This window comes from Lepisosteus platostomus, chromosome 12 (genome assembly GCF_059453375.1).
Source record: "Lepisosteus platostomus isolate fLepPlt1 chromosome 12, fLepPlt1.hap1, whole genome shotgun sequence".
NCBI classification, from domain to species: Eukaryota; Metazoa; Chordata; class Actinopteri; order Semionotiformes; family Lepisosteidae; genus Lepisosteus; species Lepisosteus platostomus.
Window position 1 is genome coordinate 22417333 of NC_142622.1, and position 21506 is coordinate 22438838.

The window sequence follows — 21506 nt, forward strand, 5'->3', positions numbered from 1 at the left end:
TGAGTGTGTGTGAATTGCTGAGCTTTAAAAATGAATGATTCAGCCCTATTTTAATGCTTTTTGCTCCAGAGTGTAATTTCCCCCCATTTTCAGGGAGCACAAAAAAAGCACATTCAGCAATAATTAAAAGACGGTTCCCACAAAGAAAAAAATGATTGTTTTAAAAGGAAACTGGAATTGATTTGAAGGCACAAAGAGAAAATATTGAAACAAAGAAACATCTTTGAAAGGCCATTCTGTTAAATCTGTAAATTGCTTGGATTTATCTATGTGTAGGTATTCTGTAAAACAATTCAACTATGTAACACGTTTTGTAAATAGTTCCTCTTCTTTAAAAAAATAATTTGTTGCCGGTAGGTTGCGAAGTCCCAGAGAAATGGTAAAAACAGGTAGTATTGTACAGTGGACTTGCAACCATTTGGAGAAACATAAAATACACTGGCATCCTGCACCCTCCTAAGTCTGGTAGGTCTTGCTCTGTGTTGTAAAATTCAAAGCCTGGAGAAACTGCTTTGACTGAAATTCCGCGTTGTGGGAATCAAGTCCTAGAAAAAGAGACAGACGACAAACGCACACAAAAATAATCACACCCGACCCAGACGCGTTACTAAGAACTTGTCAGTTTAAGCTTCCTCGCTGTTCAGGCAATGTTACTATACAATAGTATTTCTAAAATCGCGTTGTAATCTTTAATGTTTCCAGAGCACAATATTTTCCCTGTTCTTCCTTAAGACTTTTTAGAATTTTTTCGGTCTTTCACATTCTGCTTGACATCATCATCATTATTGCTGTTGTTTCGACTAGGCCCTCTAATCTTTGGATTGCCTCAAAAAATCTCGCAACCATTTTAAAATTGTATTTGCTGGGCCTCCCCCTACCCCTCCCCAAGCACACACACAGCAAATAATAATTCTTCTATATGCCTCCAGATTGAAGTGAAAAAAGATGATTGAGGAAGGAAACGGTGTCACCAAAGTGTAAATCTTTATTCGCATGCAGTACAATAAAATGCACCAGACTCAGGCTTAAAGCTCATTCCCTCCTCTCTTTCCTGTTCAGACTTCAACTTCTATCACAGCTCCTGCCGTCGCCGCTTTCTTCGAATTACTTCAAAAGCAGTTTATTATTACCTCCAGCAGTCGGCCAATCGGTGCGCACGGAGAACTCCCACGTGATGCGCTGACTTTTGGGGGGCAGGAGCTGACGGATGAGCTTTCGGGGGGCAGGGAGACTTGAAATTCTGGCCAGCCGCGCTAGTCTCCCGCTGGCAGCCAAAGAAGACAGGAGGGACAGAGGCAGAGAGAAGGAGAGGAAAGCACGGAAAAAAAGACGAGAAGGCTAAAATCCAGTCTGACTATATGCATGTTAACAAGGAAGAATGATTGCAGCCTAAATCGGAGTATTTAGGAGGGGAATCTGGTTCTGCTCAGAGAAAATTGGCCGTGGAAGAAACGGAGCTTTGTCGAGTTAACCATTAATTTTTCCATCAAGACGCATTGCTTTGGCACTCAGACTGCATATTTACAAAATTAAACGCGTGGATATTTGTACCTAATTAACCCCATGTCTGACTGAGAAGTCCACTCCTCGAAATTGTTTCATTTTTTTACATCTGTGTCTTCGGGTTCCTGTGGAGCGCTTTGGACAAGATCAGAGGGTGTGCGTCTTCCCAGCAGATTTGCTCGTTAAAAACCCAGACAGCACGCTAACAGAAATACGATCGGCCAGCACCGATTTCGCCAACAACCCTGGGTCTGCTGGTGAGCCCCGGAGTGAGACAGGCGTAACCCCAGCGCGTTTCCCGAGAGTGCCTGGCTGTGATGGCTGTGGAGAGGGCTGTGCTCCGGGCTTGGACCCTGGTACTGCTCCAGGTAGGAGAACTACCGCCGCGCTACAGGCAGGACAGCGGTGTTTTGCGTGCGCTGCTAAGCAACACCGCGGCTCTGTTTAAAATCAGGTACCAGCAGTTCGGAAGCTGCGTTCTGCGCTCTACAATACAAACAGCACCAGAACTGGCTTGCAGAACAGACATTGCGGGGTTTTTCTCCATGTAAAAAAGTACGCATTTTCATCTTCTGGTAGGGAACGCACACACAAATACAAAATTCGCGTCGACTATTGCACAACTGCTGCGATCAGGATTAGAGCATTACATGTTTGCAACAGACATTAAATAAAGAGTTTAATTAATTACAGCTCTCTTTTCCACTGATACAATTTGCCTCTAGCTTGATTCTTAAATTAAAAGGGAATGTTTGGAAATAATTGGATCTTTATACATTATTTCTTAATGTTGTCGGAATTACAGTTATGAATGCTGCCTAGGGTACTATATTCACAGGTAATGTGTAGTATACTTTATCCATCAGTAAAGGCGGTCATGAAATACATATGTAGGTTTATATCCGTTAAACATTGGAGCCTCAGATTGAAGATATTGCATATTTAGGGAACAAATAGAATTTGAAAACTATGTGGCGTCCAGTACCCGTATAAATGTTTGCCTGAGTCTGCGTTTGTTCAAGCTAGCGCACTCAGCAGTAAGAATGAATGCCACCGAAACCAGTCCCGTCTGTTTCAGCAAGCCTTTTAGTGACTTCTTAAAATGAGGCTCTTCAGTACGTTCCGGGGCTGCCTGTCTCTCTGCTTTCCTGTTTGTAAGATGCATGGCTCGTAGCGTGTTGTCACTCTCGCACACATCTGCTGCGAGCTGTCTTCCAGATGTTGGGGTAGCGGTGACATCCTGCCAGCTAGACTCCAGACCGGCCGTGTTCACTCTGTACTGTCTCACACAGAGGAGAATGAGGAGACGCTTTCCGAATATTCAGCAGGGAGAACAGGATTAGTTGATAAAGCTGAGAAAAACGTTATCTCCACTGCTCTGGACTAGGGGTCGGGGGAGAGTTCTGTTATGAAAGGACAGCTCTCTCTACTATACCCCTGCGGGGATTCCAGTGTAATTTTCCATCACAGGGAGTAAATTTGCGTACTTGGTATTTTAATGACTTTTTTTTTTACCAGTCACTAGTAATAAACATCCACGACAGAATGGGCGATTTTAAAGTCACGCATTTCGACGCTGGCCCAAGGTTTACAGGTCTAAAATCAAACTTGAGTAGAAATTAGTGGAAATACTAATATTTTAAATAATATTAAAACCGGTCATTTAAAGACTATCAGCAAACGACGTCCGTTGTTAATAGAAGCTAAACTGATTATAGAGTGCGCTATTTTGTCCTTAATGAAAAATTGATTTACTCACATCGGGACAGGTAGAATGATTTAATCGTGTGTTTCATTTTTTTCCATTAAAGTCAAGAGATAATAAATAACAACCCCGATCTGACGTTAATATAGCGCAAAAGTACCGAGATCCTTCCGTGAAAATACGTGCTGTCTTTTCCTGTACTTTACCTGTATTTGTATCTAAAATCGAATACTTTTTCCAGGCCCCAGGTTGTATGCCGTGCAATTTTTGTGCTCTTTATTATAGCTAGCTCCACGAAGCTAATTTTGTGGGCTTGGGTTATCAAAGTATCCAACTTGAACATAACTTGGAAGTTGGAATGAGGTTTGAGTGGTGGAAAATGATTCATACCCCTATTCGAGTAATTAATCTCTTCTATCAGATTCTTGCGTGGGAGTTGTTTTAAGAGCCCTGTTCGGAAATAGTCCTGGATCACTGCTGAATTGTTCCGCACAGGCCTGAACACACCCTGCATCTTCAGACAATACTCCTGTCCGGTCATGCTTTGTAGAAAAGGATCTTTTTTTTTGTCGCAAGAGCATACTGAAAGAGCGTATAGTTCCAAGTCACGAACTAAGCTCCAAGTTCATATTCTAATAACTAACCAGAAGGATTTTGTGGAACAATCTTACATGGAAAAAATGATAGGTGGACAATTATGTGTCTAAAAAATGGATACAGATTCCAAAAGGTTATCTCGACCTCGGGGTTGCAAGCAAAAATTATTTGATACAGGTTAAATTCAGGTCCCAACATAATGAGCACGAAATAAATGTGAACTGACTACTGTCATTTAGGGCGTATAATGATATTTTGAGTTATGTCAGAATACAAATTTAGAAAAAAAAACTAGAACAGTGCCTGTTGTTCTTTCTTCTTGACGGGGATGTTTTTTGTTAATATGTTAAAATATCGTGCTACCAGGTCTGCCCATTGTTCGTGTTTCTACGAAGGAAATTCCAGACAGCAAATCCAACCACTTTGATGAAATAGTAAATCGTGGACTACATACAACAATTTTCCGTTTTACTTCAAGTTTGGAAAGGAGGACTAGTCGGATAATTGATGTGCTTTTTATGGTGTTCAGCAAAACGTGATTTACGAATCACAATATAAATGTAGGGGTTTTTTTTACATTTATAAGACGACTAAAGTGATACTGCATGCATTGGCGTCTTGAACACAATGAACTGTGTGTAGTCGCAAAGGAGTCGGTCATACTCTAGGAAATCACCTCAACAGTTTCCAAAACTGACATAAAAAGCATTTGCTAAATGTTCAGGTTATCTTGTCTTCGGGACACACAAATGAGGGATACACACTGTCTACGGGCACTAAACATTTCCTCCCCCGATTCCCCCTAAATCCCCATGTTCATTTCGATTCCCCATTCTTAACCCAACCTCCCTTATCCTAAGCAAAGCGCGGTGACAGTGAAAGTATCACTGGGATGTGGATCCGGATGAGGGTAACTACCATTCCGTCTGTGTGTAGAGGGGATATAAGTAACGAGAATTTCCATTTTAACCGCAGAGCCGCTGTATCCGCGGGGGGTGGCTGCCGTTATCCAAATGAACTCTCGACCCCTCTTAAAATGAGATGTTTTTGGAACGACATTAAGAGCGCCTGGAAGTAGGTTGCTTTTTAAGTCGAGGAGCTCAGAGTAGCGGAAACAAAGTTAGCTACGTTAATTTTCGGGCGCAAGAGCATTTTTCTAAATAACCTGGCTTTTGTCAAGAGATGAAAATAAATCGAGTGGTAAACGTGAAACGTGTATTTTTAGAATTGTCGTGATTTCTTTCTGGTCAGATCAACTTCTAAAGCGGTACCACAATTGTCCTCATCCAGGCATACACACGCCCTGTTTAAATTTCACAAATCCGAGGTGTAAGTGACACTTCGGTGGGAATTACAGGGATCAGCGTCAGTAATGCCTCCTAGGGCGAGACCGGCTGGCCTGGATGACTTCCGAGCACGCTTTGCTTTCATCTTATTCAAGTGGAAACGTTCACGTTTTGTCCGCTTGTGCGCATCTGTTCCGGAGAATCTACCCAGTCTCCTGCTTTCTAGCGCATACTCACAAACCTGGACAGCCACCAGCGCAGGTTTTCTACAATTCTCGCTTAATTGTCGAGCAACTAACGCGGGGTTCATTTGTAAAACCTTCAATTTCATGAATTTAGAAGTGGAGAACCCCGAGAGGCTGAAGGTTATTGATTATGTTCCATTCAATTGCTTGACACAACAAAGCACACACTTAAGCACAACATGAAGAAGTTGTCTTCAAGATTTTTAGAAACTGAAGATTTAAAGGTAACTATTTAATCTGAAGGACTGGATCTTATCAAGACCCAGCTGCACTTAGAGACTTGTGTATCAGAAAGGCATTGTGTTAACTTATTTCACGGTCAGACCCCTCTGGCCGTGTAGATGCAAGATGTTTTTTTGTGTTCTTTCCATTTGCTGTTTTTGTTACAAATTCTGAATCATTTGTAGAGTTTTCAAAAGTGCTTGATTTGCGCTCCAGGGGAACGTGAAGGGAAAGACCGTAACTGTCTGACAGTAACAAGGTGTCTCAGTTTTCGGGTTGAAGAAGTTAATGTCAATTAAGTAATGATACATTAGACTGGAATGCAAACCGCTAGACACACCAGCCTTCTGTGAAGCCTTCAGTACAATCTTTTCACTGGGGGTGCTTAGCATGGATTTGGAGCTTGGGAGTAGTTGTGGCTTGATGTCTGTCCCCCATGGTGCTGATGCTAGATATACACAACAGAACTCCACTAGTATCTGGTTTGAGCAACAGATGGAGAAAAATCCTAGTGTTCTTAACTGCTACAACTGCTATTCCGAAAACAGTTTGAGCACAGTGGTCCCGGGTTCGAGCCTGGTCACATCACGAGTGGGCCATAACTGGGATTTGCTTGGGATAGGGTAGGATTAGTTGGGCAGGCCTCTCTTGGCTCTCAGCAGCTTAGCGGTGCTGTCAGTGATAGGATGCGCCTCTCCTCTAATTGGTGGTGATCTTCCAGTAGTGGGCAGTGCTGCCAGTGACTTGTAAACTCACAATTGGCTCAAAGATGGGCAGGGTCGGAGGACTTTACATCCACTTCCTCGTTCTCCCCCTTTAGCGACCACAGGATTTGAGAAGCAATACCAATGTTTCGGCCGTGGAGTTCTTCACACATCTGAAGAAGGCTCCACGGCCGAAACGTTGTGTTTTATTTCTTCTCTTTTCAGCATGGAATAAACCTATGACTTGTTCCTTTGCATAACAAAAATAATGCACAATTCTTAATTTAAAGCAATAATGGGGGATATTCATTTCCTTGGTCTTTTTAATCATGTCTAAATATTGGAAATAATTTGATTTCAGACCAGATTTAAGTATTTAAATATTAATTTCTGCTTAAATGTTTAGTTCTTTGAAAATTATTGAAAAACTCAACATCTTAAAATCGGAAATTGCTGGGGGTTTTTCAGGCACTGTGCATGTTAGGAGTTGAGAACCAGCTTATCCTTTTAGTTCTTTTTTTCTAAACCTATTTGCGGTCATAAATGCAACAGTGAAGACAAGTTGTCGGGGCTCAGGACTTGTCCCTACAAGGTTGTGGGGTCAAATCACATGTGGGGTGCAGGTCTTCCCTTAAGTAAGTAAGGCTCTTCTTTTCCCCTGCTTTCATGAGATTCCCTGCCTTTATAAATGGCTACCAATGCCATTTTGTTTTCGATAAAACATCAGCCAGGTTAATTACAATTAATTACAATGACGGGGCTAAAAATGTGGGGTGTTGTTTCTCTCGGGGGGGGGAATTTGGTCAGCACTGTTTCAGGTGGTCTGATTGATCTGATGATTTTCCATCTGACTCATTAACCAGCCTCACCCTTGTTCCGGCTAGTCTTTCGGGAACACTGCTGGTGTTCGCTCTTTGATCCTTGTGTGGAGATGACATTTCAGTCAGCAGTGAGCAGCTGCCCTTGAGCTCTCCTCGCAGCTGGAGGGGTGCTGGAGGACAGGGCAGGAGGGGTAGAGGGGGTGGTGTTTGGGCCCTGGTCACTGCTGAGGCTTGTACTGAACTGTGTGGTGGACAATCTTGCATATGGAAGCAGTTTTTCACTAATCTGACTGAGGAAAGAGCCCTTTCATCCTGAAGACATCATTAGAACCTCTTCCTGGTGGTTGAGGTTGGAGAAGTGACACGAATAAATCAGAGGAATTTAAATGTCTGTGTTTTTCCCCCATACATTTCATGTATAGCTGCTGCTTCATCATGCCAATTAGGAAACATTCATCTGTGGCATTGGAGAACTTCAAGTGCTTCGCCTTGCGTTGTATTGGAAACTCTGAAATTAGCCGCCCCCCCCCGCCATCATTATGTCTTTTTTTACCCTTTAAAATAGTAGCTCCCCCCTCCCAGAGTTTCCCAAGCCTGTCTGAGATGCGAGACTGCTGTGTGAATGATGTCTCCTCTCTGTGTCAGAGAACTGCAGACCTGGTTTCAGTTAAAAACTGCCCCCCCACCACCACCATGACTTTATGAGCGTGTGAAACGCCTTATTTGGAAAGGCGACTGTGTAAGTAATGCCAGCCCTCGAAATTGGCCCAGCACACCCTACGGCTCTAGGGCTACGCCGAAATGCCGCAGTATCCCACCTTCCGCACTCTGTTTTTAGACAGCGATAAAGGCCTCACTGGGTCAGACTCCCCCGCCCCCTCCCTCCCCAATATTTATATTAGTGATATGGGAGCCCCGCTATCTCGTCTGGGAAACACAATCCATCTTGTTTAGTGATTTAGATTGTTTACACAGTGCAAGAGCCTGGTGAGTGTGCACTCTTCTCTCAGCGAGATCTGCCCTTCCAAAACAGGAGGCTTTTCTGTCTAGACATCGAGAGTCTGGCTTGGGCCTAGTCTTTACATCCAGACAGGACAGAGATGAGGATCTCTTGCCTGGAGGAGTCCTGTGTGGATTGGGAGGGCACTCATGGAAGTGGAAGGCCCTTCAAGGTCTAATCAACATCTGTAAAAGCCTGTGGTATTTATGAAAGGGGGCAGTTGTTTGAAGGTGTTGTGCTTCAGGGACAGCAGTTGTATCTGAACCAGATGAACCAAACCATAAAAGACCTCCTTGAAAATAAGCATTTTGAAAATCCTGGTGATCGCCCAGTGTATCTTTGTGAAGTGGCACAGTGGATTGCTGTCTTACAGTGCTGGGGCCCCGGGTTCAAATCCAGACCTGGGGTGCTGTGGAATTTGTGTGTGCTCCCCGTGTTTATGTAGGTTTCCTCCAGGTGCTTCAGTTACCTCCCACAGTCCAAACACATGCTGGAAGGTTAATTGGCTTCTGGGAAGAGTGGCCCTGGTTTGAATGTGGGTGTTTTTTGTCTGTGTCCTACAATGGACTGGTGTCCCATCCAAGGTGGCTCCTGCCTTGCACCCTTTGCATGCTGGGATAGACACTGGCTCCACTATGACCCTGAACTGGATAAAGTGGTTAGAAGATGGATGGATTGATGTAACTGTGTACAGGCACAGACACAGGTAGCATGTGGCTCTGTACTCACCTCCATCAGCACAGCTCTTTGGGTTAGAAACCTGATTTATGTCTTACCTGGTGCCTTTGTAGAAAAGTTGCTCTGACAGTTTCCAGCCAGATCATTTTCCATGCTGACTACCTAATCAAAAGAACTGTAGGATAGTGATGCTGATTTTTTGTTCTGAAATTCCTAATTCCACTCAATTTTGTGGATTAACACTATAATAATAATAATAATAATAATAATAATAATAATAATAATAATAATAATAAACTATTTTATATAGTGCCTTTAAGGGTGGCTTCTCAAAGCGCTTTACATAATGACAGCAACAACAATAAAAAAAAATACACAAGATAAGCAGAGAATACACAGTTAGAGGAGACAGTAGATGGTGGTACTGAATACAGTAGGAGCAGAGGGATAAAGATCAGAACCAGTGAAGTAAAGGCTCTTCTAAAGAAGAAGGTTTTGAGTCTGGATTTGAAGGACTTTCGAGAAGGTGACTCTCTGAAGAGACTATGTAATGTTAGAAGCGCGAATCGCCCAACAGCTGGTGTTAGATTATACACAAGACGTTGTGCAGCTTGTAAAACCTGAGATGTCTCAAACTCCCTTTGGAATGGGAGTCTTCATTTGCATCCCTGCAGAGCCCTTGGGGTGGGGACTGAGCTCTCTTACCTGAGACGTGCTGTGAGTAATGTAGTTTAGCCTCAGTCCTAATGGCAGTGTTCCTGTTTCTCAGCCCCAGCGCTGAGGCGGGCTGTCTCCCCTCAGGGGAACCGTCAGTCACAGCCAGCAGGATGAAGGCTTGCTTTGTTCAGGGAGGTATTTATTCAACGGCTTTGACAGCCCTGCATTGGGACAGGAGAGTTTAAGCACAGGGCCGGGTGACAGACCGCCTCAGGGAGTGACACGCGCAGACGGGGAAAAGGAAGGCAGGGCATCGGAGAAAGGAAGGGATCGAGGAATTCAGTCGAGGGAGGAGGGTGAGAGGGAGAGAGGTTATTACCCAGAGAGAGAGAGAAGGTGGCAGCTGTTATTAAACTCTCCAGGACTCTGTGAGACACCACTGCCTTTCTTTACAAGTTTTGTTGCAGCTGCATTTTTCCTTACAGTTTGGAATCTTTTTTCTCACTTCTGTATTAAACTGTTGCCCCCGCAGAAGTGTGTAGTGCGTTTAATGATTTTATTCATGGTTTTAAGGCGGGGGTCATTCATGGGAAAGCATGCATACATTAAGAGCTCACCTTCTGGGCTGACTCCTCCTCTGGTTCATGCTGGCTCTGCTGCTATAAACATGACCTCCCTATACAGAGTTATTTCCAGCTGGTGCTGAGATCCCCACTGGCTACACTAGACTTTCACAGGCCGAAGCCAGCCACCAGCTTGAGGGGCTCAGAGGGCTGGAGCTCATCCCAGTTTCTGTGGTGTTAAGCAAACGGAGAGTTCAAGACGTCTCTTAGATGGAACTGTAGGTCCATTGGAGTTTAGCCTCCCGAAACCCATCTACACTGCTGGGTTCTCAGAAGTAATCAGTAATGCTTTTGCTTGCTTGAGGATATAGCTGCCATGAGATGCAGTCCTTTGGCCACAGATATAGTCCTTGCTCAGTTGTTTTGTGTAAACCATGTATTTGACACTCAGCCCAAAGAACATAAGCCCGTACAAGCCAGAATCTCAATGTAGTGAAGGTTTTCATTAGGACCAGAGTTACGTTCTGGGCTGAATCAAGCAAGAATATCAGTTTGTCTGTTTTCCAGAAATTTGGAAGAGTACATACACATTTTCCTTAAGAAAGAATAGAAGTCACAATTCACAAATGTAACAGGAGAAGTCTGGCGCTCACTAGAAGTGCTTGAGAAAAATAAGGCATGCTTTCCGACCTTATTTTGAATTATTGGGATTTATCACAGTTGGTGTTAGGATAAACAGCAGGTGTAGCCCTTCAAAAGATGCATTTACCCCACCCTTCTGTTTTCAGCAGGGTCAGTCTGGTCTGCATTTGCTGCACTTTGCGCATAGTCTGGGTCAAGAAACATTGTGGATTTCCAGCCTGATCTTGGATGTCTCATGAAGTCACGTCCATTCAGTTGAAATGTCCCATGGTCTCAGTACAGACTTGGACACTGTTTTAAGCTACTGTCTCGGTATAGCTAAGTAAAGCTGTTCCAGTTGTGACCGAATAGAAATTTGGTTTTGTGTCTTTTTTCTTTACATCAAGAACATAAGAAAGGTTACCAAGGAAAGAAGCCCATTCGTTCTGTCTAGTTTGGCTAGTTGTTTTGTAGTTAATTGATCCAAGCACATCATTTAAGCATCACAGCTTCAATGGTATGGCTGTTAGGTTTGCTTCACACTCCCACAACTCTCTGTGTAAAGAAGTATGACCCCCCCCCCCCCCTCCTCGGTCTCCATTCTAAATGCACTTCCCCATAGTTCAACATGTGTTGTGTTTCACACACAATATTTGTTGATTGGTGACCATAGTCAAAATGTGGGCTTCAATGCCAACAGCAGCCAGATGCCCTGTTTTCTTTCCAAGGCTGAGACTGAAAGGAGACTGACCTGCTGAGCTGTCCCGGTTTTTCGGCCTGTGAATCGACTAGGGTTGACCTCTCAGCAGGTGGATATCCAGCGACTGCCTTTGTGAGAGGGGGTGGGGTTGTGTTGTGGGTTCTATGGTGTTGAATTCATTATCAACACTGCCGTTTCTGATGCAGTAGATCAGGGTGGTCACAGTCACGCGGGTTCTACTGGTTTCTCTACATCATCGATTGGAACAGGTGACAATTTAAACTAATTGCAGTAGCTGAAGATGTCCGTTGCGCTAGGATCCTGAAATCAAGAAAACCGCCATCTAAAAGGCCTGGTTTCTATCCCTGTGGTCAGCCGGTGTCAGTTCACGGCAGGAAGAGTGCTACATCTTTAAAAGTGGTCATGGACCACCCTCTTAGAGCTACCTCACATTGTTTTATGATATATTTATATTAATGGTCTGGGGCAGGAACTGAAGCTCCCTTTGCAAATTCCGTATCACAAGCTGCAGTCTGTTACCCAAGCCATAAAAACATTAAGAGGATTATATGTGCCTTATATACTCTGCTTTTCTTCTTCACTTCCTATGAGAACAGTCTGTACGCAGTTACACGTAGTGCAAGCTCCTGTATTTCCAAGTTTCTTCCATGTACAAACTAGGTATTTATCTCACTGAAGCAGCCACGCGAGAGTGCGGGGACCTCTTCCCAGTTGTTGTTGAATAAGCAGATGCAGAAGTTGTGTTCGGGGGCCCCAGCCTGTGTCTGCCTGGTGGTACAGTTTAACTTGGGGGGGGGGTGCCGGGGTGATTGAGAGGCGGCTCTGATCTGCGGGTTCACACATGCTCTTTCAACTCCGCAGACATCAGAGGATTTTTTTCTTGCTTTTTTGAAGTGGAGGGGGGGCGGGTGGTGGTGGTGGTGTGTGGGGGGGGGGGCCCTTGTTAGACATCTGTTTGTTCTCGTCAGCCCAGCCCAGAGGCAGTGGGTGATCTTAATAAATATGTGCATGTCTAAGATGCCACTGTGGGGGGCGGGGGAGATTGGGGAGAGGTGTTAAAGGGGCTGAGGTGGAGAAAGCGCTGCGACCTACACAGACACACCTGCAGGGCTGGCGGACATCAAAGACGGCACTCACCCAAACACAGATGCATGCGCTGGGCCGCCCCTCCTAACTGACACCCCGGCCTCAGGGCCTATCCCCGCGGTGATTCACTGACACACACAGCAGCTGTGGGGGAAGAAGTTAACAATAATCATTGCTTACACTTATGCAGCGCTTTTCTGGACACTCCACTCAAAGCGCTTTACAGGTAATGGGGACTCCCCTCCACCACCACCAATGTGCAGCATCCACCTGGATGATGTGACGGCAGCCATGGTGCGCCAGTACGCTCACCACACATTTCTTTTCCTTTCCATTTATTCTCTGTGAAACCCTCTCAGTCACAGCTTCTTTGTACCAGCAGACACTTCAGCCCCCTCAATGTGGGGTGCTAATTCTAAAGATCCCCACGAGCTCTGCTGCAGAGAATCTGGGCACGGTAGGGCACACCTGACACCTAGCGCAGGGAACGTGTCTGAAATGTTTGATCCTGGGGGGTGCCGTGGCCCTGACTGTGACCCCCCAGCAGGCTGGCCTGACGGCGAGGTGGGTGTTTGTATTGGCAGGTTGCCCTGGGAGACGCCTGTGCCAGCGGCCGCTTCACCGTGACCGGCGAGTGCTGTGACCTTTGCCCCCCGGGGTTTGGCGTCGCTGTAGAATGCGGGCGAGAGAACACCAAGTGTCAGCCGTGCCAGGACGGTGGGTACCTGTCTCAGGGATTTAGGGTAATGGGAAAAGGAAGGTTAGGTGGGGAGAGGAGGAGAGACCAGTAACACCGGCATAATGACTGAATTGGACTCTCCAGAAAATGTGCTTTAGGTACTAAGGTGAGCTCTGCTTTAGAATTGCAATGCAGGTTTGTTTTCTTCCATGCCCTTTCGTGAGGTAGATTTATTTGAATCAGAAATCGATTTGGGGGGGTGCTCTGGTGTGAATGCCTGGGTTTGTGTCTGTTTGTGCCCTGTGATGGACTGGTGTCCCCTTCAGGGTGTATCCCGCCTTGTGTCGGCTGCTTGCTGCTTGTGTAGGCTCCGGCTCCCCAGCAACCCCACGATGGTAAATTGATGGGAGAAAAGTCAGACCCAGACCTAAGGACACTGCCCCTCCAGAGCCACTACAGGCTACAGCTGCATCACACTGGACGCCTGGTCATCCCCAGCTCCGGCCAGCAGCTCAGTACAGTTTGTTTGCAGTGCATGCAGTGCAGTTCTTTTATAAACACAGTAAACTCAGAACTGCGAGCTCAATGCGTTTTTAAAAAAATCTGTTCTACTAAAAACTGCATTCCATGCTTTTTTATTTCCTATATTAATTTTGAGGCTGCGTGCATAACTCCGGAGACAGTGACGCGCTGAGCTGGTGCTGTGTGAGCAGAGACAGAGGTTGTTTCTGTCAGTAACCCCTCTTTGCTGTGTCTGTGCTGTGTGTTACAGGGGTGTCCTTCTCGGTGTCGGGCAGCGCCCCCTGCCAGCCCTGCTCTCGGTGCCCGGATGGCATCCCCAAGATAGGCGGGTGCTCCGCTGCCCGAGACACGCAGTGCGACTGCGGCGACGGGTTTTACCTGCTGGGCCAGGGGAACCACTCCACGGGGCTGTGCGCCCCCTGTAGGGTCTGCAGGAAAGGACAGGGCGTGGTGCAGGCCTGCGGGCCCCTGGGGGACACCAGGTGCCAGGCCTGTGGCTCCGGATCCTTCTCAGAGGAGCACAGCAGCACGGAGCCCTGCCGCCCCTGCAGGGTGTGCCTGGACAGCGAGGTGGAGATCCAGGCCTGCCTGCCGCACTCCGACACTCTGTGCATGGGTAAGAGCGTGCGCTCACAGCTCCCAGAGCCCCGGCACTCGTCATGATGAATGAGCGACTGTGGCACAGGGCCAGCACGTGCACAAGACGAGCACAGATAGGAGCGGACACAAGCGCGCCTAGCTTAGATAGCTTGGCTCTGTGCAGACGTTCATGCTAAAGGCAGGTATTTGCACTACAAGTATGACAGGAAGACTTTCAGAGTGCCCATTTTCACAAGGCAGGGTTTTGTACCTCAATGGATTTGAACCCCTTTTCCCTGCAGAATTATTTGGTGCAAGTGCATCGACGGTGGGTGTTTAATATAGAGGCATGTTTAATACTGTGACTATCACCGAATGTGAAATACTTAGGTTCATTTTCATTTGATCCGGTGCACTGTAGGACCAAAATAAAAGATTGAATTAAGTTTTAAGTGCAATCTGTTCAGATGTAGAAGTGACAGTCAAATCCTTTCCTTGTATTTTAATTGTCACAAAGGTCCTTAGACATGCCTGTCAGAAACAGTCCAAAGCTACAGAGAGGTCTACTTCTGCAGTGGAGAGTAGACACACCATGCTCTTAATACATCATGTCATTTTCACTGGTGGTACCAAAAATCTTATAGATTTAAAGATGCTGCTGATTTTTTTTAGCATTATTACGCCATCCACAGCTCTTGTGCCTGGGGAGAATGAGGACCAGCAGACATGCCCACCTGTCAGGGCTGTTGCTCTTTTGACACACAGTGCCCTACAGGAGAGTCAGTGTCGATCGAAGAAGCTTTCGCTGAAACCCAAGATGACCCTGGCTGACGAATGCCCTCCCTGCCATGTGACACTCTGCCCATTGGCTGCCACCACTTGGGAAATCACACTTGGCAGATGAATTGGGTTCACACTCGTGAACTCTGGGTTCATAGAGCTCATCCTATGCTCTGAGAGAGGGGGCGTCAGTACTGGATGCGCCAATCAGGATCCCCCGGGAATGTGGCACCACTGCAGTCGCCTCACTGTAACGCTCTGTGTCTGACCAGTTGACCCCTACCGACCAGCTGCTTGAGACGTGTACACTGAGCTGCCTGTTAACCCACACAGAGCACTAACACAGCCAGCAGGCTGAATAAGTTCATGACCCCATGCCTTTGAGCAGCTGAAACAGGCTTCAGGCTCCTTTGATCCTTAAATAGTTTGTCTCAGAGAGGTTGTGTGTAATGCTTACTAAACCACTTATAAATTAGTTATTGCTCATCAATGCATCATGGTTCAGGGACAGTTCACAGACAGCCTGTCTTGACATAATGTTTCACCTTTCGACTTCTCTACTGTATTGGTTATTATACCCTGATAAGTAGGGAAATAGGGTAAAAAGTTATGACACTCAATGTGTGCATTCGATCAGTGAGAATAGTTCCTGGTAAAAGCAACACAGTGTGCTTTGTCGGCTAGCTGTTCAATACCAAGCCATCCTGAGAGCAAGAAGATGTCATTGGAAGTACTGTAACTGATCTTGTTTTACATGCAATGTGCAAACCAAAGTGAAACATGCTTCCCTTACCTAAATACCCAGGCCAGACCCCTTTTTGGATTGTGTGGGATAGTGGAGAGGCTGCAAAACACTTGAGAGTCTAATGTGTGAGCAGTCTCCCTCCCCACCTACTCTTGTCTGCCCATTAATATCAGCTCAGCACACACACACACTGCTGGACAGACAAGTGCCTCCTAATAAGGGCAGGACAGAGAGAAACAAGACAGCAAGTATACTTAAGCCTGGTTCACACAATAGAATCAGCTACAAAAGTATTCCTGCGGTCAAGACAGGTACTTAATTATAAACCATGTGACCCCATTTGGTCACGTGAGATGCTCAAACTGGGAGTTGTTCTCTCACAGTGTGAACTAAGCTTCAACCTCAAGCAACCACTTCGCAGCAGCAAGGGTATGGCAGGCTGATGGTGCATTATTTATCTCCTTCAGCTTCAAAGCACATGAAGTTAAAGGACTAGTCCTGTTGCTGTTATTATCGATAATAATGTATTACATAACCTGTTCTTTCAAACGGATAGTTCCGGTCCTTAAAGCTGATTGGCTGACGCGCGTTCAAAGCCGTGCTATAATCTCTGATATACACACAGCCTGGATTTTGACTTTTCACTGTGTGATAAAGAAATATCAATGCGCTGACTGATGAAAAACAGTCAATCAAATCAATTGCACAGGCAAAAATGTACACCAACCACTGCCTTTGTAGCACAATGGTCCAGAAATAATCAAATGTTTGGTTAGAAGCAAGGGAGGATATGTCTGTTAGTGGACATAAATACGAGAGTTCGCTAAAGAGTTATTGGAAACCCAATTTCCAATATAGCGACAAAGCGCTGGAGTGATATCCTGGCAGGCACTGAGACCAGCAGCAGTGGGAGCACTCCCACAGCGAAAAAACAAATGCCAGATGAACTAGGGATTGGACAGTTTTTCAATGCTTGCACGATCAATGGAAATGTTCAAATAAATGTGCACAAGATACTAGTCATTTATTCCTTTATCATATTGGCTAGGTAATGTCCTCTCTTTGCTAGTTAATGTTACTTATGGCTGTGTTTCTGCATTGTATAGCAACGAGGGACTATATTCTCTGGTGGAGGAACGTGAAGAGCTTAATTTTCATGTTAAATAAATGTTTTAATTAAAATTCATTCAAAACAGCAATCGCATATTTGGCAACCATTTTATAAAAGCAATAAGGCACCGAGGCCTTTGCTGTATCGTAAATATAGTCACAGTTAAAAGGGTTGCCGGGCCGACGCTCTGTGTGGGGCCTAACAACGCCTTTTAACTGTGACAATATTCACGATTTAGCACGGCCTCTTGCTTAAAAATGCAGTATCCATCGTTCACCATAGCACTGTAGACCCATCTTACTATTCCAAAAATTCTGAACAGCACTGCTAAAATCTGTCCCTATTTCTGCCTCCCTCTTCCTCCAGATAAGAACCTGCAGATTCTGACTCGGCCCGACTCGGACAGCGCTCAGGAGTCTCCCCGCCGGCAAGCTCCTGAGGGGGAAGGAGACGAAGAGGGGTCCAGCCCTCCCCCTGGTTCCCCGAAATTCACTCCCCAGGAGGAAGGTGGCAATAACATCATCCCGGTCTATGTCTCCATCCTTTCCGCCGTAGTGCTTGGGCTGTTGCTCTACGTCGCCTACAAGTGGTGAGTCTGTGACACAAAATAAGTTATAGCCTTATGCCATGGGTCTCCAGACAAACCCTCACTTGCTGACTGGGCCTAAATATATCCTCCTCTACCTCACCCGCGGTTCCTCCTTCAATGGTTATGTGTTCTCACGGTGTCAGACCAAGACCGGAGAGGCGTTCGTGAAGCTTCCAGAATGTTCTTGTAGGCCCAAAGCTTCTAGAATGTCCGTGAGCTTCAATTTAGATTTCGTGCACACATTTTCTTCCACGTTACCAATCGCATCTCTCCCATTTCCTGAATATGACTACCCTCAGTAACTGATAACTGTAAACACAGGTGCTTTACGTTTATTTTAATGGTTTTACTTTATATAACAGAAAACTGTGCAATGCTGTTCTGATTTTCTGTCACGCTCGTTTGTTATTTGGCATGTGTATGTTGATTTACATGGTGTATTATATATACGCATGGTATATATATATATTTGGAATGGGAAAGCTATTTTCCCAGGATATGTGTTTCTCATTATCCGCTGACAGTTCAGAAACATATCCCCCACAAAAAAGAGGACCTTAAGCATTTCTTTCCATTCCTGGAAACAAGTTATAGCTACCATTCCTAGATCCAACCGTGTCTGAAATGTTTTGCTTTTCAACAACCTTTAAAATTTTCTTAAATGTTTTGCTTTTCAACAACCTTTAAAATTTAAGTGTTACAACTCACTTTTCTGCCTCAACATTTAATTCTAATTGAATGTATCAATCAGTTCCTAAATTTCTGTAGTTGATGATTTTATTGTAAAGTGCCTCAAGATTGTGTATCTGCGCCCTGTTGTTGCCAATAATTAATTAGCCTAATCCAGATATGAAGCTTGAACATAAACCAGGAGCCCCTTGGTCCTTCCAGACAAACAAGTTCACACAACACAGACCTGCATTAACGAATGTCAAGGCTGTTACTTCTCTTGCTTTCAGCCTTTTCTCCTGGTTCCCCGTTCCTCGCTCTCTCACACAGCTCAGCAGGGTGTCTCAGAATGACACAAGCACTCTACACAACACACACACGGTTTCCCAGCTGATTGCTGACTCTGAAATTGATCAGCGCGGCCCCCCGTAACGCTGGCCTGTCTCCCTGCAGCTGGTCCTCCTGCAAGCAGAAGAGGGCACTGGCGAAGGCTCGGGGTGGGGAGCTCAGTGGGGTGCCCGAGGGAGAGAAGCTCCATAGTGACAGCGGGGTGTTCCTGGACACCCACAGCCTGCAGGACAACCACCCAGGCAAAGGTGAGGAGGGACACAGCAGTGTCGCCCAAGTGTTGTGTGGATGAGCATGTCTGAGTACATGGTCTGAGTACATCTTGCCTGCTGCTCATGGTTCACGGCCTAATTGCTTTGTAATAATAATCCTTACACTTATATAGCGCTTTTCTGGACACTCAATGTGCAGCCCCACCTGGATGATGCAACAGCAGCCATAGTGTACCAGTACTCTCACCACACACCAGCCATCAGTGGGGAGGAGAACAGAGTGATGAAGCCAATTCATAGATGGGGATTATTAGGAGGCCACGATGGATAAAGACCAGGGGGGAACTTGGCCAACCTAGAAATATAGTTTTGATTTAACGTGACTTGATTTCTGTCTGTTAAACCACAAAATCTGTTACTTAGGTGTGTAGTTTCTATAGGCACTGTATATTGTATTTGTAAACTATATACTTGTATGTTCAATGACATTTTCAGCAATGCTGTGAGATTTGGAAAGAATCAAGCACAGCTGCTTCCAGTTAATTTCTTTGCAAGCAAGTTCCTTCTTTTTATTTCTCTTTTATCACCGAGTCCAACAGATGACAACGCGCCCGTGTCTTGCCTCACTCTCTGTGCAGGGCTTGCTGGTAATCAAGGTACATGCTTGGCTCCCCCTGCAGGTGGACTTCGGGACAGCAAGCAGGACAGTCGGCTGTACCTGAACCTCAGCCCCCAGAGGCAGGAGGAAGTGGAGACGCTTCTGCAGGAGGCGGTGGGGAAGGGCTGGCGTCACCTAGCGGCCCAGCTGGAGTACGAGCAGGACCGCATCGACACCTTCGGCCGCGGCGAGGACCCGGTCCACACCCTGCTGTCCGACTGGGCGGGCCAGGAGGGCTCCACGGTGGCCGCGCTGTGCTCGGCCCTGGAGCGCATCGACAGGAGCGACGTGGCCGGTGCCCTGAGCCGCCCAGCTCAGGCCAGCTCTGTGGTGTGAGTGCACGGGGCAGGCAGGCAGCTCCACAGACAATCAGACTGACTCGCGGCGCACGGAGAGGAGGGGGAGGAGGCCCATTTTCCTGAAATCCCACCACAGTGACCCGGGAATGAAATCTAAAGAGACTCAGGTGGTGGAAGTCCCAGCAACGTCGGGAGGCGAGAAGGAAGAGGAGAGAAATGGCTAAACTATACTAACAAATGAACAGGACATTGCACCGCTCACCTCCATATCTTCTGCTGTTCCTTTATACCGAGGGCACAGTCAGTAATACCCAGGCCAGCTGCCACTGCTGCTCAGCTTCGTTGTCATGGAAACAAACTCTCCAGCCGACCATTCAGAAGCCGGCCCTGCTCTCGCTGCCCCTGGAAAAGCTCTGATCCCTTTCAGCCCAGTGGATCATGGGAAATCCCCATGGCATCACTGGGTACCAAAGAACGTTGTCCAGCGTGTTACTGTGGTAGAGCTCCCACTGCTTTGGATAAGAGGAGAAAATTGTTGAGGAGGTCTGATAAAGCCAAATAACTAATTAAGTGAGGGGTCAGATGGAGCAAGGTCCCTGCAGTGTTGGGGCTGATCCGCCATGTTTGGGATTGGAGATGTCTCGCTGTCTTGAATGAGCTTCTTTACCGATGACAATGCAGTAAAAATCAGGTGCTAATTATGAAACAAAGCCATTTATGCAAATACCAACTTTGTAAGAGATACCCCCCATTAAAAAATATATATTTTCTCCATTTATACTGATAATCTATGAAAAAGGTTCTTACATTTATCAAGCAGTAACTACTTAAACACTAAACCATTCTTTAAACTGTCACAAATCAAAGTAAATGCATTGCACTGGCCTATGCTCATGTGGTTTAATGTAGTGGGCTGGTGTGCTCTCGGGCAGGAGTCGGGGCTCTTCCTGCTGGTGATTCCCAAAGGGGCGTGCGTCTTGTCTCTGTTTGAACCACTCGTATGGGTGGCACAATTCCAGTTCTTAAAGGCCACAGCATCTTCTGATTTTCATTCTGTCTGAGCTCTCTCTTTCCGAGTTCAGACAGTTAACAGCTTATGGCCAATAATTCTGCAGGTACCTTGGTTTTGCCCGACAGCAGCACTGTGAGGCAATGACTTCACGCAAGGACATCTTTGGCACTTCAGTTTAATTCATGTGCCATGGTGGTCATTCCTCATGGTCATTTTTTTTAAATCTCTACAACTACACTATGTTTTAAATGTAAAGTCTTAAAAACCATTTCATAGTTTAAAACCCATTCAAGTTACTTCCCAGCGCCTTTATACCCGCCATTAACATTTTTTTGCATTTAAAATCAGCAGCAGCAGTGTGATGTTAATCACTTGTGGCTGACCACCTCTAGTTCAGTGTGCATTCTGGGAAACCACACTGCCATGGCAGACATATTCCTCCCTCAGTGCTTCCTCATTTTCTGCCTCTCTCTATAGTCATTGCTTTGCCTTTCTGCCCCTACTGGAGGTCAGATTGGTAACAAAGTCAAACCAAGGACCTTTGACCTGCAGGACAAACAAAGTCGTCAGCATGGGTGGCTGAGAATTGTGGGTATTCTCTCCGTCTTCCTGAGTCTTGCCCCCCCCCCCCCCCCCCCCCATTCTCCCCAGCCATGCCTTGCGTGTTCTGTGTTTTGTTCATGAGTATGTTGCAGTGCGTTCAAAGTCTCTTTTGTAATGTCTTATCTCATGTTAAATATACATTTGCAGGATTTGGTCTGCCGTGTTTTTATTTCACTGCTGATTCATTGAGAAGGGAGGGAGAAGGCAGAGGCCCAGCAAATACACTGAAAATGACAGGGTTATATCGAGTGATCTCATTTACTACACGGCTATTCTGCCTGCCTGCCAAGT

The 21506-nt window shown here is 45.9% G+C and overlaps 1 protein-coding gene across 1 annotated transcript; it reads left to right on the forward strand.

Annotated features, from left to right (window-relative positions):
* Positions 1 to 982: 982 nt before the first annotated feature.
* nradd (neurotrophin receptor associated death domain) lies at positions 983 to 21364 on the forward strand. The gene is made up of 6 exons (XM_088601392.1): positions 983 to 1871; positions 12994 to 13126; positions 13861 to 14226; positions 17192 to 17414; positions 18537 to 18679; positions 19324 to 21364. Exons 1-6 carry the CDS (start codon positions 1821 to 1823, stop codon positions 19635 to 19637), a joined length of 1230 nt encoding a protein of 409 aa, XP_088457518.1. The 5' UTR covers positions 983 to 1820; the 3' UTR covers positions 19638 to 21364.
* Positions 21365 to 21506: the final 142 nt, after the last annotated feature.